The sequence below is a fragment of the Talpa europaea genome (genome assembly GCF_964194135.1).
Source record: "Talpa europaea genome assembly, chromosome: 1".
Taxonomy (NCBI): domain Eukaryota; kingdom Metazoa; phylum Chordata; class Mammalia; order Eulipotyphla; family Talpidae; genus Talpa; species Talpa europaea.
Window position 1 is genome coordinate 49,408,430 of NC_140073.1, and position 22,049 is coordinate 49,430,478.

Genomic DNA, 22,049 nt, shown 5'->3' on the forward strand with positions numbered 1-22,049 from the left:
TTGCTGGAGGCTGGGAGGACTGCCAGCCTCCCAGCCCCACAGCACCCCTGCCTGCCATGTACCCGCTGAACCCCAATAAAAACCTGCAAAACCACTGAGGACTCTGACTCCTCCTTTACCCAGTCTGCATGGGATCAGAAAACCTGCACTGTGTCCTGTTCCTGACCTTATAACTTATTATAAAATTTTGTCCATTCCTGCCTCCTACAACTGGACTATTGAATAATTAAGTAACTGCCTTGGGGGAGGCGGAAGGGATACCATAGGAAGTGGTTTTGTGCTGTGTTAGGGAACTGGTAAGAGTCTTATGCCAGAAACCCTGTAATACCAACAATAAGAACTTTAAGCTGCATTCCCCCAACACACCCTACCCTTCCCCATCCCCCCACCTACCACCTAAGCTTTTCCTCCATTATCTTGTAGTTGGACACTGGGTTTAATTTATTTAACTCAAATCCTTGCTCCTGTCTAATTAGGCTATGTACAGAGGATGTGAGACTTTAGTGTTCACGGTCCCTGTAGGGGCAAGAAAGGCACAGCGCAGGTTCTCTATGATCCGAGCAGATGCGTGAAGGAGGAGTCCTGGAGCCCTCAGTGGCTTTTTCAGGCTTTTATTGGGATTTTACCAGGTACATGGCAGTGAATCTTCATTCTTTCTGGGCTCTCCGGCATTCTCTCGTGGCCTCTGCTTCGCTGCTGGTTCTCTTCTGGTCTCTTGCTTGTTCTTCTCCTTCCAGTCACTCCGTTCCGCTCTCTTGCTTTCTTCTGGCATCCCTGTGACGCCCTCCCCGCCCCCCCTTTATAGGCCCAGTCTCAGCCCAGGTGAATCCCACCTACATATGCCCACACCCTACTCCAGGGACCCGCCATCAGGCATGCATTCAGGACCGCAGGGATCCATCATCAATCCTGATGGCAGGAGGGCAGAAAAGCCTGACAATCATTTACCCTACATAGTCCCCTCCTTGTTTATTTTTTTTATTTTTAATTTTTCTCCCCCCACCCCTTGCTTAAAGGAATGCTTTCTTTTTTAAAAAAGCCATTCTTTCTTTTTTTTTTTTAAAGATTTATTTATTTATTTGTACAAGCACTGGGTACAGTCAGAAGCGCGGGAGGGTGAGAGAATTCACCAGAGCCAGAGGAGAGAGCAGAGCAGACCGACTGACGAAGTACACTGCTGAGGGGAGCAGCAGACAGCAGGAGAGGTCTGTGCACCATGTGGGACCCTCGCCGGTGGCCAGGGATCAAACCAGTGCTGCAGAGGCTGCGGGCAGCTTTGCAACCCAGTGCTCAACCGCCGCGCCACTGGGGAGGCCCAGGAATGCTTTCTTAATGCCAAAAAACAGATCAACTGCTTTGTAAGGCTAAATAAATATATAGAATTCAATCTGGGAAACGCTAAATGAGGAAAGGGAGCAGATACAGTGAAAGAAGAGGAGATGGCACTTCCCAGACCCCTTCAGCTGATTTGGTTCCAAAAACATAGCAGTTGGGCATTTTTGTCTTCCTAGCAGAACAGTTATGAATTTCGAACTGATAGGCGCTACAAGAAAACACCAAAACACAGTAAAATCTAAAATTTCTCCAAAAGACATAAAGATCATCCTAGAGTAGAAGTTACCACATGATAAACCCTATTCATTCATACAGAACTACCATCAGTTTTTCAGTACCTCATCTTGAATTTATTTTTTTAAGGGTTATTTTATTTATTTATGCATACAAGAGCTGGGGTGTAGGTCAGAGGTGCAGGAGGTGAAAGAGACAGAGACAGAGTGGGGAGCAGAACAGGCGGATCTACTGAAATACACTGCTGAGGGGAGCAGCAGGTGAGATGGGAGTGGTGCTGTGCCATCTGGTTTAGCTCCTCTGGCCAGGGATTGAACTTGTGCTACAAGACTGCAACCCCCTGTGCCACCAGGAAGGCCCTCATCTTAAATTTGAATGCAAGACATTGGTCCAATATGGCAGTGCCCAGTGGCGGTGTGAACTGTGAGGAGTGCGCCGAGTTCCAGGAATTACTCAAGGTGATGAGGACGATTGATGACAGAATAGTACATGAATTAGGGCCTCCCTGGTGGTGCAGCGGTTGAGCGCTGGGTTGCGAAGCTGCCCACAGCCTCTGCGGTGCCGGTTCGATCCCCGGCTGCTCCCCACCACCGGAGGAGGGTCCCACATGGCACTCAGACCTCTCCTGCCGCCCACTGCTCCCCTCAGCAGTGTACTTTGGTCCTTCTGCCTGCTCTGCTCCCCGCTCTGGCTCTGGTGAATTCTCTCACCCTCCCGCACTTCTGACTGTACCCAGTGCTTGTATAAATAAATAAATAAATCTTTAAAAAAAAAAAAAAAAAAGAATAGTACATGAATTAAACACAACAGTTCCAACAGCTTCCTCTGCAGGGAAAACTGATGCCAGCCAAACCTGTAAACAACTTTATGAGTATTAGATGGAGGCTCATGACAGTAGGGACAGAGTTATAAAAAACTGTACAGCTCAGACCTCATCTGTAGTAAAACAGCTCCGAGGAGAGAAAAGAATTTGGATGATTTAACATTATTAAGGCAACTTAGAAAAGAACAGACAAAGTTGAAATGGATGAAATCAGAACCAAATGTTGAAGAAGCGGTAAATGACAGGAGCTGGAAGGTGTTTAATGAACGCTGCCGAATTCACTTCAAGCCTCCAAAGAATGAATAAGAGGATACTGTTTATAAAGGACTGAATCATCTCATAGGAGTAAAGGATGACAGACATTGGCAAGGTGGACATCCACAAATGATTTCTGAGCCAACAGTCTAAGACGTTTGGTTGATTTCAGCCCTACTTAACCAAGCCCTCAAGTATAAATAATTCTGATAATTATGGAGAAATCAACTGCTATTTTATACTGATTCTGTAAAAAAAAAAAAGTTTATAACTATTAAAATAATTTTCTGACTCAAATAAATAAATAAATTCAAGACATCAAGAAAAATCTCTAAAATGAAAGAGGCCACAGAAGAAACTTAGTTACTTAGAGAACATAGTAGAGAGGAAGAAATCTCCAACACCACCACACCATGAGATCATTTCGATTTTCAAAAAGACGATTCTACATAACGTCCATGAAAAGCTAGCTAAATCTCTTAAAATTTAACTCAGTAGTCATAAATCTTATCTAACTTAAACCTAGCCTCTCCTGAGTTCCAGGCCTACATTGCTACTGCAGGTATGATGGACATCCCCACAAGGACAGTAAGGGAATCCATAACATCTTTTCTTGAAACCACCTTGTTCATTAAACCAAATCCCTCAGAGCTGTTAAATTATCTTTCTAAAACTAAACTTGATTATTTCATGCCCTTATGCAAAATAAATTTTACTTTTTTAGTTACTTTTATAGGAACTACAGGTTCCCACTGCCTACAAAGTAAAATGCAAAATCCTCAGCTACCCAGTGGCTTCAGAACAGTTTATAACTGTTTTTCTTCCTAAAGGCGCCTCTTCCTAAAGGCCCCTCTTCCCTTGTCTCACGAGACAATTCAGTTCTTTAAATATCTCTTGTACTATCCGAGCTCTCTACCTTTTATCATACTATTCCTCTTGGCATTACTCTACTCCTGCCCATCTATTCGCTAAGCCCTTCTTGATCCCACCAGTCAACAATGATCTCACTCTCCTTATTCCCACAGTATTCTGACTATATCTCCTTTAAAACAAGCTTCGTGTTGTGCCTCCCTGGTGGTGCAGGAGTTAAAGACAGCGCTATCAAGCTATCACCAGCCACTGCAGCATGAGTTCCATCCCCAGCCGGCCAGGGAGCAACCCACATGGCGCAGCAGACCTCTCCTGTCTCACCGGCTGCTCCCCTCAGCAGTGTATTTCAGTGGATCTGCCTGTTATGCTCTTCACTCTGTCTCCAAAGAATCCTCTCACCCCCCACATCTCTGGCTTACACCCCCATTCTAATGTGCATAAATAAATCTTTAAAAAAAAAAAAAACCAACAAGCTTTGTGTTAACATTAGCAGTGTAATATGCACTAGGGAAGCAGTATTTATAGTACTCTCAAAGTGCCTAGCCCAGTGCTTGCCAAGGAGTTACAGCACTCGTATATCTGATGAGTTGAAATAAGAATTCTGGTCTAGAGTGTGGAAAGTGCTTATTAGACTGATAATCAGAAGACTCATCATTCTAAGTCTGTGGCTTAATTCTAAGCCACAAATACAGTTACTTTAGCAGTCACTTTACTTCCCTGGAGTTCATATTGTTCAGGTATGAAATAAAGAACTAGAGAATCTTGATCTTGATGGTCCCTTCCAGTTCTATATTCTATAATCTAAGCAGACCAGGAAATGGAAATCAGGAAGAGACCTACATCAATTTCTTCGAGACAATTAAGAGAACTAAAATACTTAACAAAAATAAAAGTCATTTGCCATATAGAGTGCACAATTTGAGTCTCTTTTAAAGGCTAAAATGGGGTTTGTATCAAAACTCACTCTTTCTTATGATGTCTCTTTTGTAGAGGTAAAGTTAAACCAGGTCTATAAAAAGAGCCCTGTACTAACTTTTTTTTTTTTATTTTTTTTAAGATTTATTTATACATACAAGAACCAGGGTACAGGCCAGAGCTTTTTGGGGGGGCAGGGCGGGGTGAGAGGATTCACTAGAGACAGAGTGGGGAACAGAACAGGCAGATCAATTGAAATACACTCCTGAGGGGAGCAGCGGGCGAGTCAGGAGAGGTCTGCTGCGCCATGTTGGTCACCTCCCTGGCTGATGATCGAACTTGTGCTATAGTGGCTCCGGTGAGCTTCATAGGTTGGTTCTTAACCTCTTGCACCACCAGGGTGGCCCCTGTACTAACTTCTAAATTCTGCAACTTCTTAGCTAAATGAACTTATTTCAACACTTCGCACCTCTGGGACTTAGTTTTTGTCATCTGCAAAATGAAGGAATTAGACAAGATGACCTCTATAAAGTTATTTATAGCTCAAAAAGCCTAGGCTCTATGAAATCCCCAGTCTTAAAGTATGATATTCTTCCAGGTATAGAGCTAGCAACCATGAAAAAGGATACTCTTGTACTGAGGCAATGTAATTGTTTTGACACTTTTAAATGAAATTTTTAGAAACATGCCACTATACCTGTTGGTATTTAACACCACAAATATTATCAAGGTAATATAGAAACATGAAAAAATACATATGTAATGTTAAGTAAGTAGAGTAAAACACAAAATAGTACACTCACTGTAAGTACAACCATATAAAATGTATATGAGTAAAAGGTAGTAACAGAACAAATTGTTTTATGGAAGTAGTAGGAATATTTTTACTTTTTTTTTCTTTAATGTCATTTTATTGGTATTTCAATAGAACAGACTCCCCTGTTAGGGGAAAAAAGTTACTTTCATTGTTTCTTATGAATTAAAAGTCAAAATTCAATACAAGTAAATTTTAATATAAGGCTGTTTAACAAAACTCTAAAAATTCTGAACTTCAGACATTGTAAGATATATGTAAGATATTATCACTAAAAAGTTGTGTAATAAATGAAATTTGAATTTAACATGTTTATTTATATACATATTTTTTATATCATTCATTTTTATACAGTGTTTGATTTCTTCTCTCAGGTGTTATCCCCATAAAAGTGCCACCACCAAATCACCCATGAACTTGAACTGTCACCACAGTCTCTTGTGCTCTTCCCTTCCCTGTCAATAGTGAATTTAAGATTGTTTTTTTGCTGACTTGACATTTATAACTGCCACAATCTCTTACGTTTATAAACCAAATGTTTTCCATTATTTAAACAGCCAATGAATTAAAACTACTCTTTGAAATTACAACCAACTCACACAAAACTATATGTTCAGAAACAGCAATTAACATAATCTTATACTTAAATAAGACCAGATAATAAAAAAAAAAATTGAAAGGTGAAGGAGTTCTCCATTTCACCTAAATGCTAATAAAAATTTTAGTGAGTATCAAGAAGGAACATTTAAATAGAAAAAGCAACATGTGAGGTCTGGGAGATGTTATTTTTACAGGAGCTAAACTGTCAGGGACCGACCTTGTGACCAAGCAGCACCTCTCACAATTTCTGAATCAGTGTAGCACAATCAACAAAACATCAGCTCTGCAACATACTATGTAAAGTTGAACAAGTCCCTTAACTTCTTTGAGCTTCAGTTTCTCCTCCTACAGGCAATAACTATCCTGTAGCATATGCAAACTACCTCAAGTATGTGGTACTTCATAATTATTACAGACAAATTTGCATTTTAACTGTAAATATATGTTCATGGTTTTACTGAATCATCCTCAAATTCCTATTCAATACCAACAACAGAAAAGGAATGAAAGATACTATAGCTTTTAAAGTGCAACTTACTTTCATTCTGCAGGATGTTAATGGCATCATCCATAATGCAGTCTGGTGAAAATCCTGCAGTCTTTGATAACAAACCCAACAAAGATGCGATTTTCAGTCTCACAGAAGGATCATTCTCCTGGAACAAAAGAAGCTATTGTTACCTTGTACTCCACACTCAGCTAACCATCAGAGAGGAACATGGGAAACATTTCAAAAGAGATCAATGATCCAAGTATTTCTAAGACTTTATTTCTGAAAAATTAACTTTATATCCTTAAAGGAAAAGAGCTTTTCTCAATCAATATGTTACACCTAAATACTGTAAAGTGAATGAGAGTTTTTTTTTATGCCTTCTTGATGTCATTAACTTCCAAACAGAAATGTGCTTTGGGAATTAAAAGTAGTTTTTTCCTCCACTGTGCAGTGAAGTTAGACATGAGTTATGGCAACTTTCACCACCAATGCTGCAAGGATCACTGCTCTGGGAGCCCCTGAAAACTGATGCTAAAGCTCCCATGGCTAACACCAAAAGAATCTTTCATTCCACCTGCTTTTTTGGCCATTATCTGGAATTAAAGAGAGAAACTTCAAATCAATAGAATCAGGAATGAATAAGGCAAAATTACAACAGAGATTGCAGAAATACAGAGGCTCATAAGAACCTATTATAAAAGTCCCTATGCAAACAACTTAGAAGACATGAACAAATTTTTAGATTCATATAACTTCCCAATATTGAATCAGGCTGAAATAGACAGCTTATTTTTAAAAAAAGATTTATTTATTTATGTATACAAGAACTGGGGTACAGGCCAGAGGTGTGGAAGGTAAGCGGATTCACCATAGACAGAGTAGGGAACAGAACAGGCAAATTGACTGAAATACACTGCTGAGGGGAGCAGCAGGCAAGTCAGGAGAGGTCTGCTGTGCCATGTGGTTAGTTCCCTGGCTGGGGATCGAATTCATGCTGCAGTGGCTGCAGACAGCTTCATAGGTTGCGTCTTAACCCCTTGTGCCACCAGTGAGGCCCTGAAATAGACAGCTTAAATGGTCTAATCACAGGAGCTGAAACTGAAAAACAAAAAGTCTCCTTAAGGACAAAGGTTCAGGACAAGATGACTTCTCCAATGAGTTCTACCAAATCTTCAGAGAAGATCTAATATGTATCCTGTTCACACTCTTTCAAAACATCAGAGAGGAAAACTCCCCAACATAGTATATGATCCCCAACACATTACCTTGATGCCAAAACCAAACAAAGATAGCACAAGAGAAGAAAATCACAAACCAATATATGTGATGAATACATATGCAAAAATCCTCAACAAAATTCTAGCACATTGAATACAGCAACTTATCAAGAGAATCATCCACCACAATCAAGTCAGCTTCATAGTATTGGAAGTCATTGTCAAAGCCATTAGGCAAGAAAATAACATAACAGGAATCCAAATTGGAAAAGAAGTGAAACTGTCACCGTTTGCAGGTGACATGTTAATACATTTAGAGAATCCAAAATACTCTGCCAAAAAAATTACTAGAATAAAGCAATACAGTAAATTGGTAGGATACAAAATCAATACACAAAAATCAGCTGTATTTCTATATACAACATAGCTATTGAAGAAATTTCTATTTCTTCTAACAAACACCAAAAATAATAAAATACCAGGAGTAAGCCTAATGAAAGAGATGAAGGACCTGTATGCTGAAAATTGTTAAACTCTGTTAAAGGAAGACACAAAGAAATGGAAAGCTACCCCAAGCTCACAGGTTAGAAGAATTAATATAATTAAAATGGTCATATCACCTAAAGCAATTTATAGATTTGATGCAATATCTATCAAAATACCAATGACTTTTTTCCAGGAAACAGGACAATTATAAAATTACATTGACTTATATAAGACCTGAATAGCTAAAGCAATCCCGATAGAAAAGAAGAAAAATGGAGGCATCACATGTTCTGACTTCAAACTATATTATACAATAACAGGAATCAAAACAGCATTGTATTGGAACAAAAATAGAAGCTTAGATCAACAGAACAAAATAGAAAGCCCACAAATAAAAACACACAAATACGGGGGCCTCCCCTGGTGGCGCAGTGGTTGAGCGCTGGCTTGCGAAGCTGCCCGCAGCCTCTGCAGCGCAGGTTCAATCCCCGGCCACCGGCGAGGGTCCCGCAAGGCGCGCACCCTCTCCTGCCGCCTGCTGCTCCCCTCAGCAGTGTATTTCGTCGGTCTGCCTGTTCTGTTCCCTGCTCTGGCTCTGGTGAATTCTCTCACCCTCCCATGCTTCTGACTGTACCCAGTGCTTGTATAAATAAATAAATAAATCTTAAAAAAAAAAAAAATGGTTAAAACCACACAAATATAGACAGTTAATCTTTGACAAAGGAGTAAGACCACACAATGGAGAAAAGATAGCCTCTTTAATAAATGGTGTTGGGAAATGTGGATAGCAATGTTTTGAAATGAGGCCCATACTTAACTCCATACATAAAAACTAATTCAAAATGGAGGACATCCACCACAAAGATATATTCACAGACTCAATCCCAATGGCAAGGGAAACAAAACCAAAAGTAAGCTACATCAAACTAAAAAGCTTCTGTACTTCAACAGAAACCATCAAAAAAAAAAAAAAAAAAAGGCAAACTACAGAATGGAAAAAAATATTGAGCATCACATATTTGACAAGGGGCTAATCTCCAAAATTTACAAAATTCAGATACAATCCAACAACAATAACAAAAAAATGCACACAATAAAAATATGGGTTAAAGACCTATTGATAGACATTTTTCTAAAGAAGACATTCGCATTGCTTACAGACATAAGAAAATTGTTCAACATCACTTATTATAAGGAAAATGCAAATCAAAACCACAATGGGATACCACCACCTCATCCCTGCAAGAATGGCCCAGATAAAAAGAATGGAATCAACAAATGTTGATGAGATTGTGGTGAAAAAGGAGCTCTCATCCACTGCTTGTGGGATGTTAATTGGTGCAGACCCTGTGGAAAATAACATGCAGATTTTTTTAAGAAAATAAAAATGGGAATTCAATATGATCTAGAAACACCTCTATTAGGTATTTATCAAAACAATATGAAAACTCTAGGGCCTCCCCGGTGGCGCAGCGGTTGAGCACTGGGTTGCGAAGCTCCCCGCGGCCTCTGCAGTGCCGGTTCGATCCCCGGCTGCTCCCTGGCCACCAGAGGAGGGTCCCACATGGCGCGCAGACCTCTCCTGCCGCCCACTGCTCCCCTCAGCAGTGTACTTCGGTCCTTCTGCCTGCTCTGCTCCCCGCTCTGGCTCTGGTGAATTCTCTCACCCTCCCGCGCTTCTGACTGTACCCAGTGCATGTATAAACAAAAAACGAACAAACAAACAAATAAATAAAACATGCCTCTATTTAAAAAAATAAAATAAATAAAATAATAATATGAAAACTCTAATACAAAAAGATTTGTCTAAATGGCCGACAGGCATATGAAAAAATGTTCGACATTACTTGTAATCAGGGAAATGCAAATCAAAAGCGCAATGAGGTACCATCTTATCCCAGGGAGAATGGCACATATTAAAAAAACTAGCAACAACAAATGTTGGGAAGGTTGTGGAGGAAAAGGAACTCTCCTTCACAGCTGTGAAAAAAGAAGAAATTGTGGCTCCTCCCTGACCGCGCAAGGGTTTGAGTACAGCACTATGAAGCTATCCACAGCCTCTGCAGTATGAGTTCAATCCCCCGGCAGGTCAGGGAGCAACCCACATAGTGAGCAGACCTCTCCTATCTCGCCCGCTGCTCCCCTCAGCAGTGTATTTCAGTCAGTCTGTCTGTTCTGTTCTCCACTCTCTCTGGTGAATCCTCTCACCACCGCACCTCTGGCCTGCACCCAGCTCTTGTATACATAAATCTTAAAAAAAAAAAAAAAGTATAAAGGTGTGTATACACACATGTATGCATATATACAAATATGTGTATCTGTGTGCATGTACTTACATGTGTTTGAGAGTACTCACAAAAAAAAAAAAAACAAAACAAAACAAAACAAAAAAACCAGAAGATATGGGCCTCCCTGGTGGGCGCAAGAGGTTAAAACATGGCCTATGAAGCTAGCCGCAGCCACTAAAGCACAAGTTCGATCCCTGGCCAGGGAGTTGCCCAGTTGGCACAGCTGACCTCTCCTGACTTACCTGCTGCTCCCCTCAGCAGTATATTTCGGTTGATCTGCCTGTTCTGCTCCCCACTCTGTCTCTGGCCTGTACCCCAATTCTTATATGTATAAATAAATAAATCTTAAAAAAAAAAAAAAACAGAAGATGAAGAAATAAAGAAATGGGATTCATGTGAGAAAGGTTATAGATCCAAGAAGGTTTTCCAAGAGTTATTTCTTGGGTTATCTGCCAAGAACGGGACGTGAGGGAATAAAGGCATGAGAAACAAAGTAAGCAGTACTTCTGACAAGCTGGTGAATCCAGGAAGGCAATGACTAGAGTATAAAGTGAGCTTAGGAGGGTGAGCAAGGGCTGCCTATAAACCCTATCATCTTGGATTGGGATGCCAAAAGGCTACAACAATAAGAGTAAAAGTGAAATAAAAATACAGACTTTGGTAGAGACTGCATTCAGCTATGAATTATCTCAATTCCTGAAATGAGAATAAAATTCCCCCGGATTACCAGATCAAAACATATCCTTTCTGGATGAAAGTTGAATCACCCTGGGGCCTCCGTGGTGGCGCAAGGGTAAAGACGCAACCTATGACGCTATCCCGCAGCCACTGCAGCACAGAGTTCTATTCCCGGCCAGCCAGGGAGCACCCACATGGCATGGCAGACCTCTCCTGTCTCGCCCGCTGCTCCCCTCAGCAGTGTACTTCAGTCAATCTGCCTATTCTGCTCCCCACTCTGTCTCTGGTGAATCCTCTCACCCTCCCCCTACCTCTGGCCTGTACCCCAGCTCTTGTATGCATAAATAAATAAATCTTTTTAAAAAAAAGTTAAATCATCTTAAGTCTGAAATTATTTTTACAAACAATTTTAGAAATACACTGTCTAATACAATAAGAAACAAGGCACATTAGATCAGAGAACATGAATAAACAAGGTTAGACGTACCCACAGTTACTCCATTTACTGGTGTTATCAAAACACCAACTTTAAAATAATTCTGTTCACTATATTCAGAGAGAGGAGAGAAAATTAAGAATTTCACCAGAAATGTCTATTCAAAAAGCTTACAAATGATAAAAAGCAATAAAAGAATTAAGAACCAAAAGATAGGCTTAACAGCATTTTAGACAAGGTGAAAGAAAATTACTGAACTGTAAGACAGGTCCAGAATGAAGGAGAAGTAGAAAGAAGAATAAAAATTCAGAAGAGAAAGGAACAGAATAAAATGAGATGATTTATTATATATGTAATTAGAGTCCCAAAAAGAGAACAGGGAGAAAATGAAACAAGCAAACGCTTTTGTCAGAATCTTTCTGACAAAAGGTACCAAGTCACAGATAATAAAACAAGTATCACTGAGACCAAGTCTTGAGGTTTTAATTGCTTTCAGGACCTAGGAGCAAACAAAATAAAGGTGGGGAGGCTATCCAACTTTCTCTTTGAGACTTGCTTTTACAGACACTGTCAGCAAAGGCTGAAAACTTACCAGCCAACCTTGAGCTGCGCTCCAAGACTGGCTGGGAACTGAAAATCCAGAAATCCAAATGACATAGAAACCAGGAGTTAGCTCTCCTATCCTAATCATAAAGTCTCACAGGAGGAACTAGCTAATTCCAGCACTTGTCAGAATAGTAAATTCTTCAAAAGAGTGGTGTTGGCTAAAAACCTTAACAAGGCACACTCCACTGAGAGAAAAGCAACCAAAGACACCAGCAAGTCAGTCCATGTGAACCTGGCCTTCCCATATAATCATCTCACTGACCCTGAGGAGGCAAGACAGGTTTTGGGGACTAATCTTCTCAAGTCACCGGCACCTGATTAAAACTGCTTTCCTTATACCAAACCTTATTCCCCCTGTATTAGCTCTTATGCAATGAGGGGCTATATCTTGGCCTTCAGCAACATTACAAACCCCAAACAGGGTAAATGACAAGAAAGCTACAGGTAGGAACATTACAGAAAAACTGCTGAGACCCATAGCAAGCAAAAAAACCTCTAAAAGCAGCCACAAAAAAACCCAAATTACTCCTCAAGGAATCAACAAGACTAACATCTGACTTCTCAATAAAAACAACAAAAGGTAAAAGATGATACAATGGCATGTTTAAAGTACTGAAAGAAAAGAAACAGCAGAACAACCTTCAAGAAAATTAAATAGAGGGCCTCCCCTGGTGGCGCAGTGGTTGAGCGCTGGGCTGAGAGGCTGCCTGCAGCCTCTGCAGGCACGGTTCGTTGCCCGGCCACCGGCAAGGGTCCCACAAAAAAAAAAAAGAAAGAAAGAAAAGAAAAGAAAGAAAATTAAATAGACTATTAGAAGATGCTAAGTGCTATGGAGAGAACAAAATCAAGGAAGGGAGCTAGGAAGGGCTGGGGTTAAGTAGGGAGTTTCAATTTTAAATAGAAGGATAAAAGAAAGCTTTAATGAGAAAGTGGTGTTTGAGTAAAGACTTGAATGAAATATGGAACAAACAAACATCTGAGGGAAATGTTTCAGGCAGAAGTAAGTGGAAAGACACTGAGGATGGTATATACTTGGCAGAGAAAATGGCAGACCAGACCATAGGGCAGTGGCATGGAGAAGGGATTCAACTCTTCCCAGGTGAGGAAACAGCATGTGAAAAATCAGATTCCTGAAAATACAAGGTCTTTGGAAAACTGGAAGCATTTTAATTATGCTAGAATATTATATATGTAAAGGAGAGAACTTTATGTCTTATGTAAAAGATCTAAATAAAGATAATTTTTATAGAAGAGGCTGAAAAGAAAAAGATAAACTTTTGCAAGGTGAGACTTCAAGACATGCCTCCTGATAAATGCAATATGAAGTACAAATCATCACCTAAAATTGTCAAAAATGTGCTAACCTTGACCTAAGAAAACGAGCAGATACAATTCCAAATTCATAGTAAATATAAGGGATAGAAGGGGAAGTTAATCCCTAAGGAAGTAAACAAATTCATAAAATAAGACATTTCACAAAACAACTGTTATGTTAATGCCATATTAATGCCAGAAAACAATAAAAATTATTATAGATTTTAAAAAGACCAAGCACTACAGGTAGGTCTTAACCTCAATTTTGATTTGAACAAATCAACCATAAAAACACCTTTTGGGAACAATCAGGGAAATGTGAATATGGACTGGTTGTTAGATTATACTAAGGAAACATTTAATTTTATTCTATGTGATTAGGTATTTATGATTTTAAAAAGGGGGGAAAAGATGCTGAGAAAGAACAAAGCTGTGGACATCATACTCCTTGATTTCAAACTATATCACAAAGTTATTGTACTCTAACAGTATGATACTGTCACAAAAATAGACACATAGATCAATGGAAAAGAATATAGAACCCAGAAATAAACACATGTATATGGTCAATTAATTTATGACAAAGGAGTCCAAAAAAGACTGGTAAAAGGACAGTCTGTTGAGTAATATTGGGAAAACTGGCCACATGCAAAAGAATGAAACTAGGCCACTCTTTTACACCATACACAAAAACTAACTCAAAAAGATTAAAGACTTGAATGTAAGACCCAAAACCATAAAATTCCTAGGGGAAAAAAAGGGTGGTAAGTTCCCTGACATAGATCTTTTTGATTATTTTGGATATTTTGGAGATCGTAACAAGTGAAACGACATCAAACTAGAAAACTTTTGCAAAGCAAAGGAAACCATTAACAAAATGAAAAGGTAACCTATGGGATAGGAGAAAATATATACAAATAGTATATCTGACAAGAGGTTAATACTTAAAATAGATGAAGAATTCAAATGACTCAATAGCAAGAAAACAATTTTAAAATTGGGTAGAGGGCAACACACATTTTCCAAAAAAAAGACATACAGATCACCTACAGGTACATGAAAACATAACTAATCATCAGGGGAATACAAATTAAAAATACTCATTAGAAAGGCTAGTACCGAAAAGATAAGAAATAACAAGTATTAGAGAGGATGTTGAAAAAGGGAAATTAATATAAAGTTGCATGTCAATACATCTCAAAAAAATAATAATAAAAATAAAAATTTTAAAAAGATGTCCCTTTTTGGGAATATTTACTGTTTAGGGAAATAAGACACTTCAAAAAAACCTCAGGAAATCAATAAAAGGAACAAATTTAGCAACATATTAGAAACTTAAATCCCAAAGATGGTATTTGGCAGCTCATTATGGTATTAAATCTACTTTTCTGTAAGTTTAAAAATAATTTTCATACTAAAGTTAAATGTGTAATCCATCGATGATTCCACTATTTGAAAATTATTTCTTCTTTTATTTCAGATGTCACTTACATAAACTGAAAATAAACACATTTCGTGAATTTCATTTTCTGTTTGGGGAACTATATTTCAGAATATCTCTGAAAATACATTTTGGGAACAATCATAAAAAGGGGGGTGGTGGTTGATATGAACACTTCCTCTGTGCTCCCACTGTACATTTTATACTCACAGTCCCCTCGGCAATACAACAGACCTTATTCACATCTGTGTCTATCAAAGCGCTTTAAGTTACTGAGGGTAGAATTTGGAACTTTTTTATCTTCATCCACAGTACATGGCACATGGAAGATACTCAGTGAAAGCTTGCTTAATGAACACCTGTTTTGTCACACAATCTTAATCCAATCTGTGGGTATGACACAAGTCTTATACATACTACCATCAGGTTCTCAAGACCTTCTTACCTTATAATAATGTTCCAAGAGAATTCTGACTACTCCTTCCACACTTTCTGCCTCAACAGGCTTCCTGGCAAACTGGAGTAGGTACTGCAAAGCATCTGCTGGAGAGGTAGCTTTACACAGATCTATGTGGAGAGCTGCAGATTTACTCGGTTTTGTCAGCCGGAGTTTCTTAGTAGCAATTTCCTCCTGTTGTTGCTGAAAGAGAGTAAAAAAGATAAGACTTGAAAATGCAGAGTCTATGGGCATCCCTGGTGGGGCAAGGGGTCAAGCACAGCACTGTGAAGCTATCTGCAGCCTCTGCAGCACGAGTTTGATCCCAGCCTGCCAGAGAGCTACCCACATGATGCAGCAAATCTCTCCTGTCTTGCCCACTGCTCCCCTCAGCAGTGTATTTCAGTCAGTCTGCCTGTTCTGTTCCCCACTTTGTCTCTGGTGAATCTTCTCAACCCCCACACCTCTGGCCTGTACCCCAGTTCTTGTATGCATAAATAAATAAACCTTTAAAATAAATAAATAACTGATCCAGTCGTGAAACTTCAGGAATTAGAAGTTGCCTCTGAGTTCCAACTCTGCTGCTCATGATACTTAGTTTTTCTCATAAGTGAAACAGAAATGATGACACCTACCGCCAGGCTTTCTCAAAGATCTTGAGTTGAGCCATAGAACATGCAAAATTATTTGAGTGACTTCTAATTCTTCTAAGGATGGTGCATAACTAGACCATTCTAAGTGCATTCATTGTAAACAATGGATGCAAAAAAGCTCATGAAAAAGAGCATCTGTCACTCCAGGATGGGTAGAAATAGAGGGGCTCACAGAGAAATGTAATCAATAATTTTCCTTAACATCTAATACATCATTTTGATATCCTCAGCATTCACTTTCTGACAAATTTACACTTGTACAGATAAGAGATTAGTGTTCATCTCCACAGGAATATAGTATGGCATGATAAAAACAAATAAACAAGGGCTTTGAAGTTAGAGGAATTTTGGTTCAATAACTACTTACTACCTAAGGGAGGCCTTTTACAAAACAGGAATAAAGTATAATATCTTTATTGCACATATTCCAACTAAGCATTAGATACGTATCAGATCTCTCTCCCTCCTCATCTTCACAGCAGAGGAAAAAGAACAGAAACACTAGGCTCTTTCATCACCCTATTATTCACTCATGCAGAATGAATAAATTAATTCTTTCCTTAAAATCCTTACCTATTCCCATCTTATTCCACACAAATTGACAAATTCAATCTAGACTGCAACTAGGTCAAAAGCTAGGAAGTAGTTTTTTTCCTTAGACACTGTGCAAGGGGGACATTATCTGCTATCATTCTACTATTAATGATATTTTAATAGTCAGGTACTATTAGATGTTATCTCTGCCCTACAGGAGCTGAAATTAGTGGAGAGACATGGACACTGGTCATCACAGCAGCACTAAGTGAGAAGTATAATCAACAGGTGAGTACAAAAGATTGATTAAAAAGGAGGAAGAGATTAAACACTTGCTGAGGTTTCAACTGGGTTTTCAAGCAAAAGTACAATTCTATCAGATGGAAAAAGGGACAAATGAACGTTCTACAACAAATGTTTGGAGAAGTGCAAGCACATGCCATGTTGGGGGAGTGGCAAGAAGTCTTGAGAAATGGAAATAACAGATGTTGGAAAGAAAAAAGACACTATACAACAATGTGAATGTTCTTAATGCCAGTGAACTGTACACTTAAGATAGTTAAAATGGTACATTTATGTTATGTACATTTTACAATTCTTTTAAGTGGGCAAAGTAAACAGAGCCAAGAAATCCCAAAAGTAAGCCACAGAAGAGGCAGTAAAGTTAGAAAACTTCCCTTCAAACACCCTGACTCAATCAAAAGTTTTAGAAAGCTAATTTCACACATACAAAAGAAACGAGAGAGGCAGTTAAATCTTAAGGTTATTTTAAGAAAAAACGAGAATAAGGAGCAGATTGATTTTCCTACAGACAATGGGAACATGCTACAAAAGTGTTCTCACGAAACATAAAGAAAGGGAGTAAAAAGTGATGCAGCTGGGAAAAAACAGATCTAAAATGGGCTAGGAAGTTTGGTTGTACGAAAAGGAGCAATAAAAATGTCAGGACGACTGATTTGTCAGGGCAGTTACTCCTCTGGATGAACTATAACCACAGCCATGCTGCTGTCCTTCCCAAGCCCACGTCTATAAAAAGAGGATGCTAATGCAAACCGCACAAAATGAGATAACGGATAAGATACTTTCGTAAATTGCAAAGTGGTATCTTCGTGTTCTGAAAAAAACTTTTAACTGTCAGACTGCACTTATTAAAAATGACACGCAAACGAACACGCCCACCACAGTAGTCTCGGCTCTCCAGGGAGCAGGCGCTCCATGCATGCGCGCCGCCCGCTGCAGCAAAGTGCCTGGACCTGGGCCGCACTTCCCCACCGCGGGCGGTCCTGGGCTCTTTCCTTCCGGAGCTTACCTGAACCACCTTAGTGAATTCCTCGTACACCCGCTTCTTCAGGTGAGCCGCCATGGCTGCCCGCGGACCCCGTCGGCTTCCGTACTCGACGCGGAAGGCGGGGAGGTGGCGGGCGGGGGGTAGGGGTGGAGGGATGCGGAAAACGTGTTTCGCGGATGGAGCCCGCCGCAGTCCCACAAAGCAGTAGAGATCGAGGGAAAGAGAGGCCGCTTCCTGCTACTCTACTGCCCACAGCGGCACGGCCGTATTGGGTCGCCCGCGCCTCGTGCGCCGGGGGAAGGAAAACGAGAGACACTCTGTACAAGGGTAGCGCGGGGGGCGGGACCCGTGGGGAGCGGGGGCGGGACTTCCGGTGGGAGGGCGTTGGACAAGCCAATGGGAGCTTTCGGGGGCTCGCCAGGGTCGCAGAGTGGCGGAAAGGCTGGTGCGGAGCGCAGGGGCTGGGGGAAGGTGGTGCCCCGTGGAGGACGGGAGGCGGGACCTGGCGCTGCAGGGGGGTGTTTGACTCCTCAGTAAGAGGAAGCGGCCGAGCGAATATTCCCGTGGACTTTTGCTGTTCACAGTGTTGTTGCTTGGGCTTCCCTGAGCTCTCCCTTTTTTTTTCTTTTCCTATATATTTTTTACATCATTTTTCATTTTTGCACAATGTATGCATTTTCATCTTGGTTGTATTCCCCATACACACACCTGCGTTGGTAGAGGGAACCAAAAGTGTGCTGGTTAACAGAGAAATGTTCAAACAGACCTAACATCCTCAGGATGCCTCGGGAGCTTATAGAGAGGAAATTATTTTAATCAGGCCTTAAAATACAATTCCCCACCCCCCCTTATTATGACCCTACTCCTTCCTCCCCGCCCTCCATAGTGTGTCTCTGGCTTATAGCTGCTTGTTGATTTTGATTTTTATCTTATTATAATTAGCCTTTTTCCTGGTCCCTTATTTAGGTTTCTGAATTCCTGCTATGAGTGAGACCATCCGGTATTTTTCTTTTTCTTTCTGGCTTATTTCGCTGAGCATGATCCCTTTCAGCTCCATCCATGTTGATGCAAATTGCGTTCCTGCCCACCTAACTTATTTTCAAAAGCTACCCACTTTTTAAAAAAATTTTAAAAGATTTATTTATCCATACAAGAGCTGGGGTACAGGTGGGAAGGGGAGTGGGTGAGAGGATTCACCAGAGACAGAGTGGGGAGCTGAACAGCCGGATTGACTGAAATACACTGCTGAGGGGGGGGAGCAGTGGGAGAGTCAGGAGAGGTCTGCTGCGCCATGTGGGTCGCCTCCCTGACCAGGGATCAAACTCCTGCTGTAGTAGTTGTGGGTTCCTTCATAGTGCTGAGACTTAACCCCTTGCACCAACAGGGAGGCCCCAAAAGCTACCCATCTTTTAAGGAATCCTCAAATAGCTGTGATAGCATGAAAAGAATCTTGAGACCAAAGGCCAACCAACAAAGTTTCAGGCTGTAACTGTCACTTAATGAACATGTAGCCTTAACTACAAATAAGCGGATAATAATCTGACAAAGATGAGACAATAGAATGAAATGATGCAGAAGCACTTTGCAAACTTTGTAAAGTGTAGTTCACGTGTTAATAAATCCAAGGTTGTGTTTCATGGCCTACACTAAACTTTAGCTGTTCATCGTTTCATTCTTTCAAAGGAATCACTGAGGGATACTTAGAAAAGGCATCAGGCTGTGGTAGATACAGCCGATTTTATGCAAAAAAAAATGTGTAGAAGATGGCCTTTAACTTCAAGATGCCACAGTCTTAACTAACAAGAGAAACACTTGCGTTGGTAGAGGGAACCAAAAATGTGCTGGTTAACAGAGAAATGTTCAAACAGACCTAACATCTTCAGGATGCCTCGGGAGCTTATAGAGAGGAAATTATTTTAATCAGGCCTTAAAATAGTGGATTTTCAAGAAAGAAAGGTCAGAGACTATCACATATATACAAATGTGTGGCGTGAAATGGAAAGCACTTAGCAACAATGCCTTCAATATCTGTTGTAGCTATTATGGTTACCATAGTCTAGCTGCCAGCAATTATAAAACAAACCATTATTTTATATAACATTAAAGGAAAATGCTGAAATTAAAGACAATGGTTTCTTATTGCTTCAATTGGTTACATATACTTACTAAAAGAGCTCTTTTAAATATATTTAGACCTAGGGGCCTCCCTGGTAACCCAAGGGGCTAAGTCTCAGCACTATGAAGCTATCAGCAGCCACTGCAGCATGAGTTCATTCCCAGCCAGGGAGCTAACCTACATGGCACAGCAGACCTCTCCTTTCTCACCTGCTGCTCCCCCCAGCAGTGTATTTCAGTAGATCCACCTGTTCTGCTCTCCACTCTGTCTCTGGTGAATCCTCTCACACCCACCCTCCCCACATCTCTGGCCTGCACCCCAGCTCTTGTATGCATAAATAAATAAATCTTTAAATAAATAAATAAATTGAGACCTAGATTTGCAGCCTATATCACAATGTTGTATTTCCATGCCTTTCTGCACACATAACAACTTTTAGTTTCAATGCAAATTATAGGCCAATCTCTTTGAAGACTTTTTTTTTTAAAAGATTTATTTATTTATGCATACAAGAACTGGGGTACAGGCCAGAGGTGTGGGGGGTGGGGGGCGGTAAGAAGATTCACCAGAGACAGAGTGGGGAACAGAACAGGCAGACTGACTGAAATACACTGCTGAGGGGAGCAGCGGGTGAGACAAGAGAGGTCTGCCGTGCCATGTGGGCAGCTTCCTGGCCAGGGGATTGAACTTGTGCTGCAGAGGCCAGGGATACCTTCACAGTGCTGTTGCTTAACCCCTTGTGCCACCAGGGAGGCCCTGAAGACAATGACAAAGGCACTATGCAGGGAGCCCAATTGAAGTGATAGCATATGAACTGCTAAATCCAATCCACATATGAACAACTGGCAAACAGCAATTATAAAATGTGTCCTAATTTCGGATGTCTAACTGTGCTAAGCATCAATGATACAAAGTATTATCATCCTTATTATTAGATACATGACCATAGGAAGTAGTTTGGTGCACTCAGAAACCAAGCAAATTCAATTCATATTGAGAATCAAAGTGTATACTGGGGACAGAGCCGAGAGGTAGAAATAAAATTGAGTAGAGGAGGTCAAACCGGTATAGGAACAAAAATATCCCAGCATTACTCCCTACTACCCCTGAACCACCATTATGAATGTTCACCAAGGTGCTGGTCAGGACCGGCTTTCACAGGGACATTATACACAGGTGTGTGTGGAATTCATAGACTACAGTAGTATCTCCATCATCTACAAAGTGCAAGGCCCCATTCACAAGAATGCTGAGCTTACCCTGTTGGAATCAGGAAGAGGCTGGGAGGCTGAGTTGCTGAACTTGGTGTTGAATACTGGATGTGTGGGCCAACCACTGCCTATCCCACCCCATCTGCTGCCCCACCATGATCTGAGGCTGTTAATAAAATGTTTCTATTGTATTTAAAAGAAAAGTATTCACATCCTTTATTGTTGATGTTCCTTTGACCATCATGGCACATGAGAATACAGTGAGGTGCCTCATTGAATCTTTTGGGCTTCAAATTGTCTTCCCTCTCCTTATTATATAGTAGCGACCCAATTTCCCTTGGGAAATTGAGGTCAGTCACTCAGACTGGTATAGAAATTCCTTCTCTACCTGTAGGCTCAATGGGCATAGGCCCAAGTGATCAAAAGTGGTCTCATTACATATTCCAATGTAATGGAACAATGACTGTGTAATGGAAATTTTCCTCCCTTGGGGACTAAGTACTTCAAACCCACTGAGCCCAAGAATTCAGGAATGAATTATTAGGTTTAGAAGTGAAAAGAACCAATCCTACCTCCACACTTTAGTTCCCAAACCTATTTATTCTAACTGTGGAAGAAACAATACTATATTTTTTTGCTGCTATTACAAGGCATATGCCGTAAACCTGTAAGATAGTACCCCAAACTCACAATGTGTTGTCTCTTGGCTAGCACCGCTGCTGAGTCTGCACAAGGTTATTTAACTTTTTACTATAGCATCTACTTCTGTGGGATGGGATACTGGGCAAGACCAAGGAGTTTCTTTGCTGTAATTCTGTCACCATAAAATAAGTTCCTTAGAAACAATGTGTGAAATGCCATGAAAATGAGTAACATATCCACAAATGGTATGGCTGGCAGAAACATTGCAGTTAGGTGTATTAGTCAGGGTTCCCCATAAAAACAGAGCCAATATGATGACTAGATAGATGATAGATAATTGGGCTATTGTAACAGAAAACCAGAG

General features: G+C 40.4%; 1 protein-coding gene and 1 pseudogene across 4 annotated transcripts in view; one reads left to right on the forward strand and one right to left on the reverse strand.

Annotated features, from left to right (window-relative positions):
• The window catches only part of INTS4 (integrator complex subunit 4), a gene marked incomplete at both ends in the record, with an annotated part of 112,956 nt that extends 95,165 nt beyond the window's left edge, over positions 1-17,791 (reverse strand). For 2 of the 3 annotated variants that reach the window (XM_084228917.1, XM_084228915.1), the window contains 3 exons: positions 6,385-6,502; positions 15,251-15,445; positions 17,738-17,791. In XM_084228917.1, coding sequence (XP_084085043.1) covers positions 6,385-6,502; positions 15,251-15,445; positions 17,738-17,791 — 367 coding nt within the window. The remainder of the gene's footprint in view (positions 1-6,384; positions 6,503-15,250; positions 15,446-17,737) is intronic. The other variant, XM_084228916.1, reaches the window with a different exon arrangement.
• Positions 1,965-2,698, forward strand: LOC311178008 (protein MIX23-like; annotated as a pseudogene). Its single transcript has 2 exons — positions 1,965-2,027; positions 2,448-2,698. The product of its transcript is annotated as a protein MIX23-like (transcript).
• Positions 17,792-22,049: the final 4,258 nt, after the last annotated feature.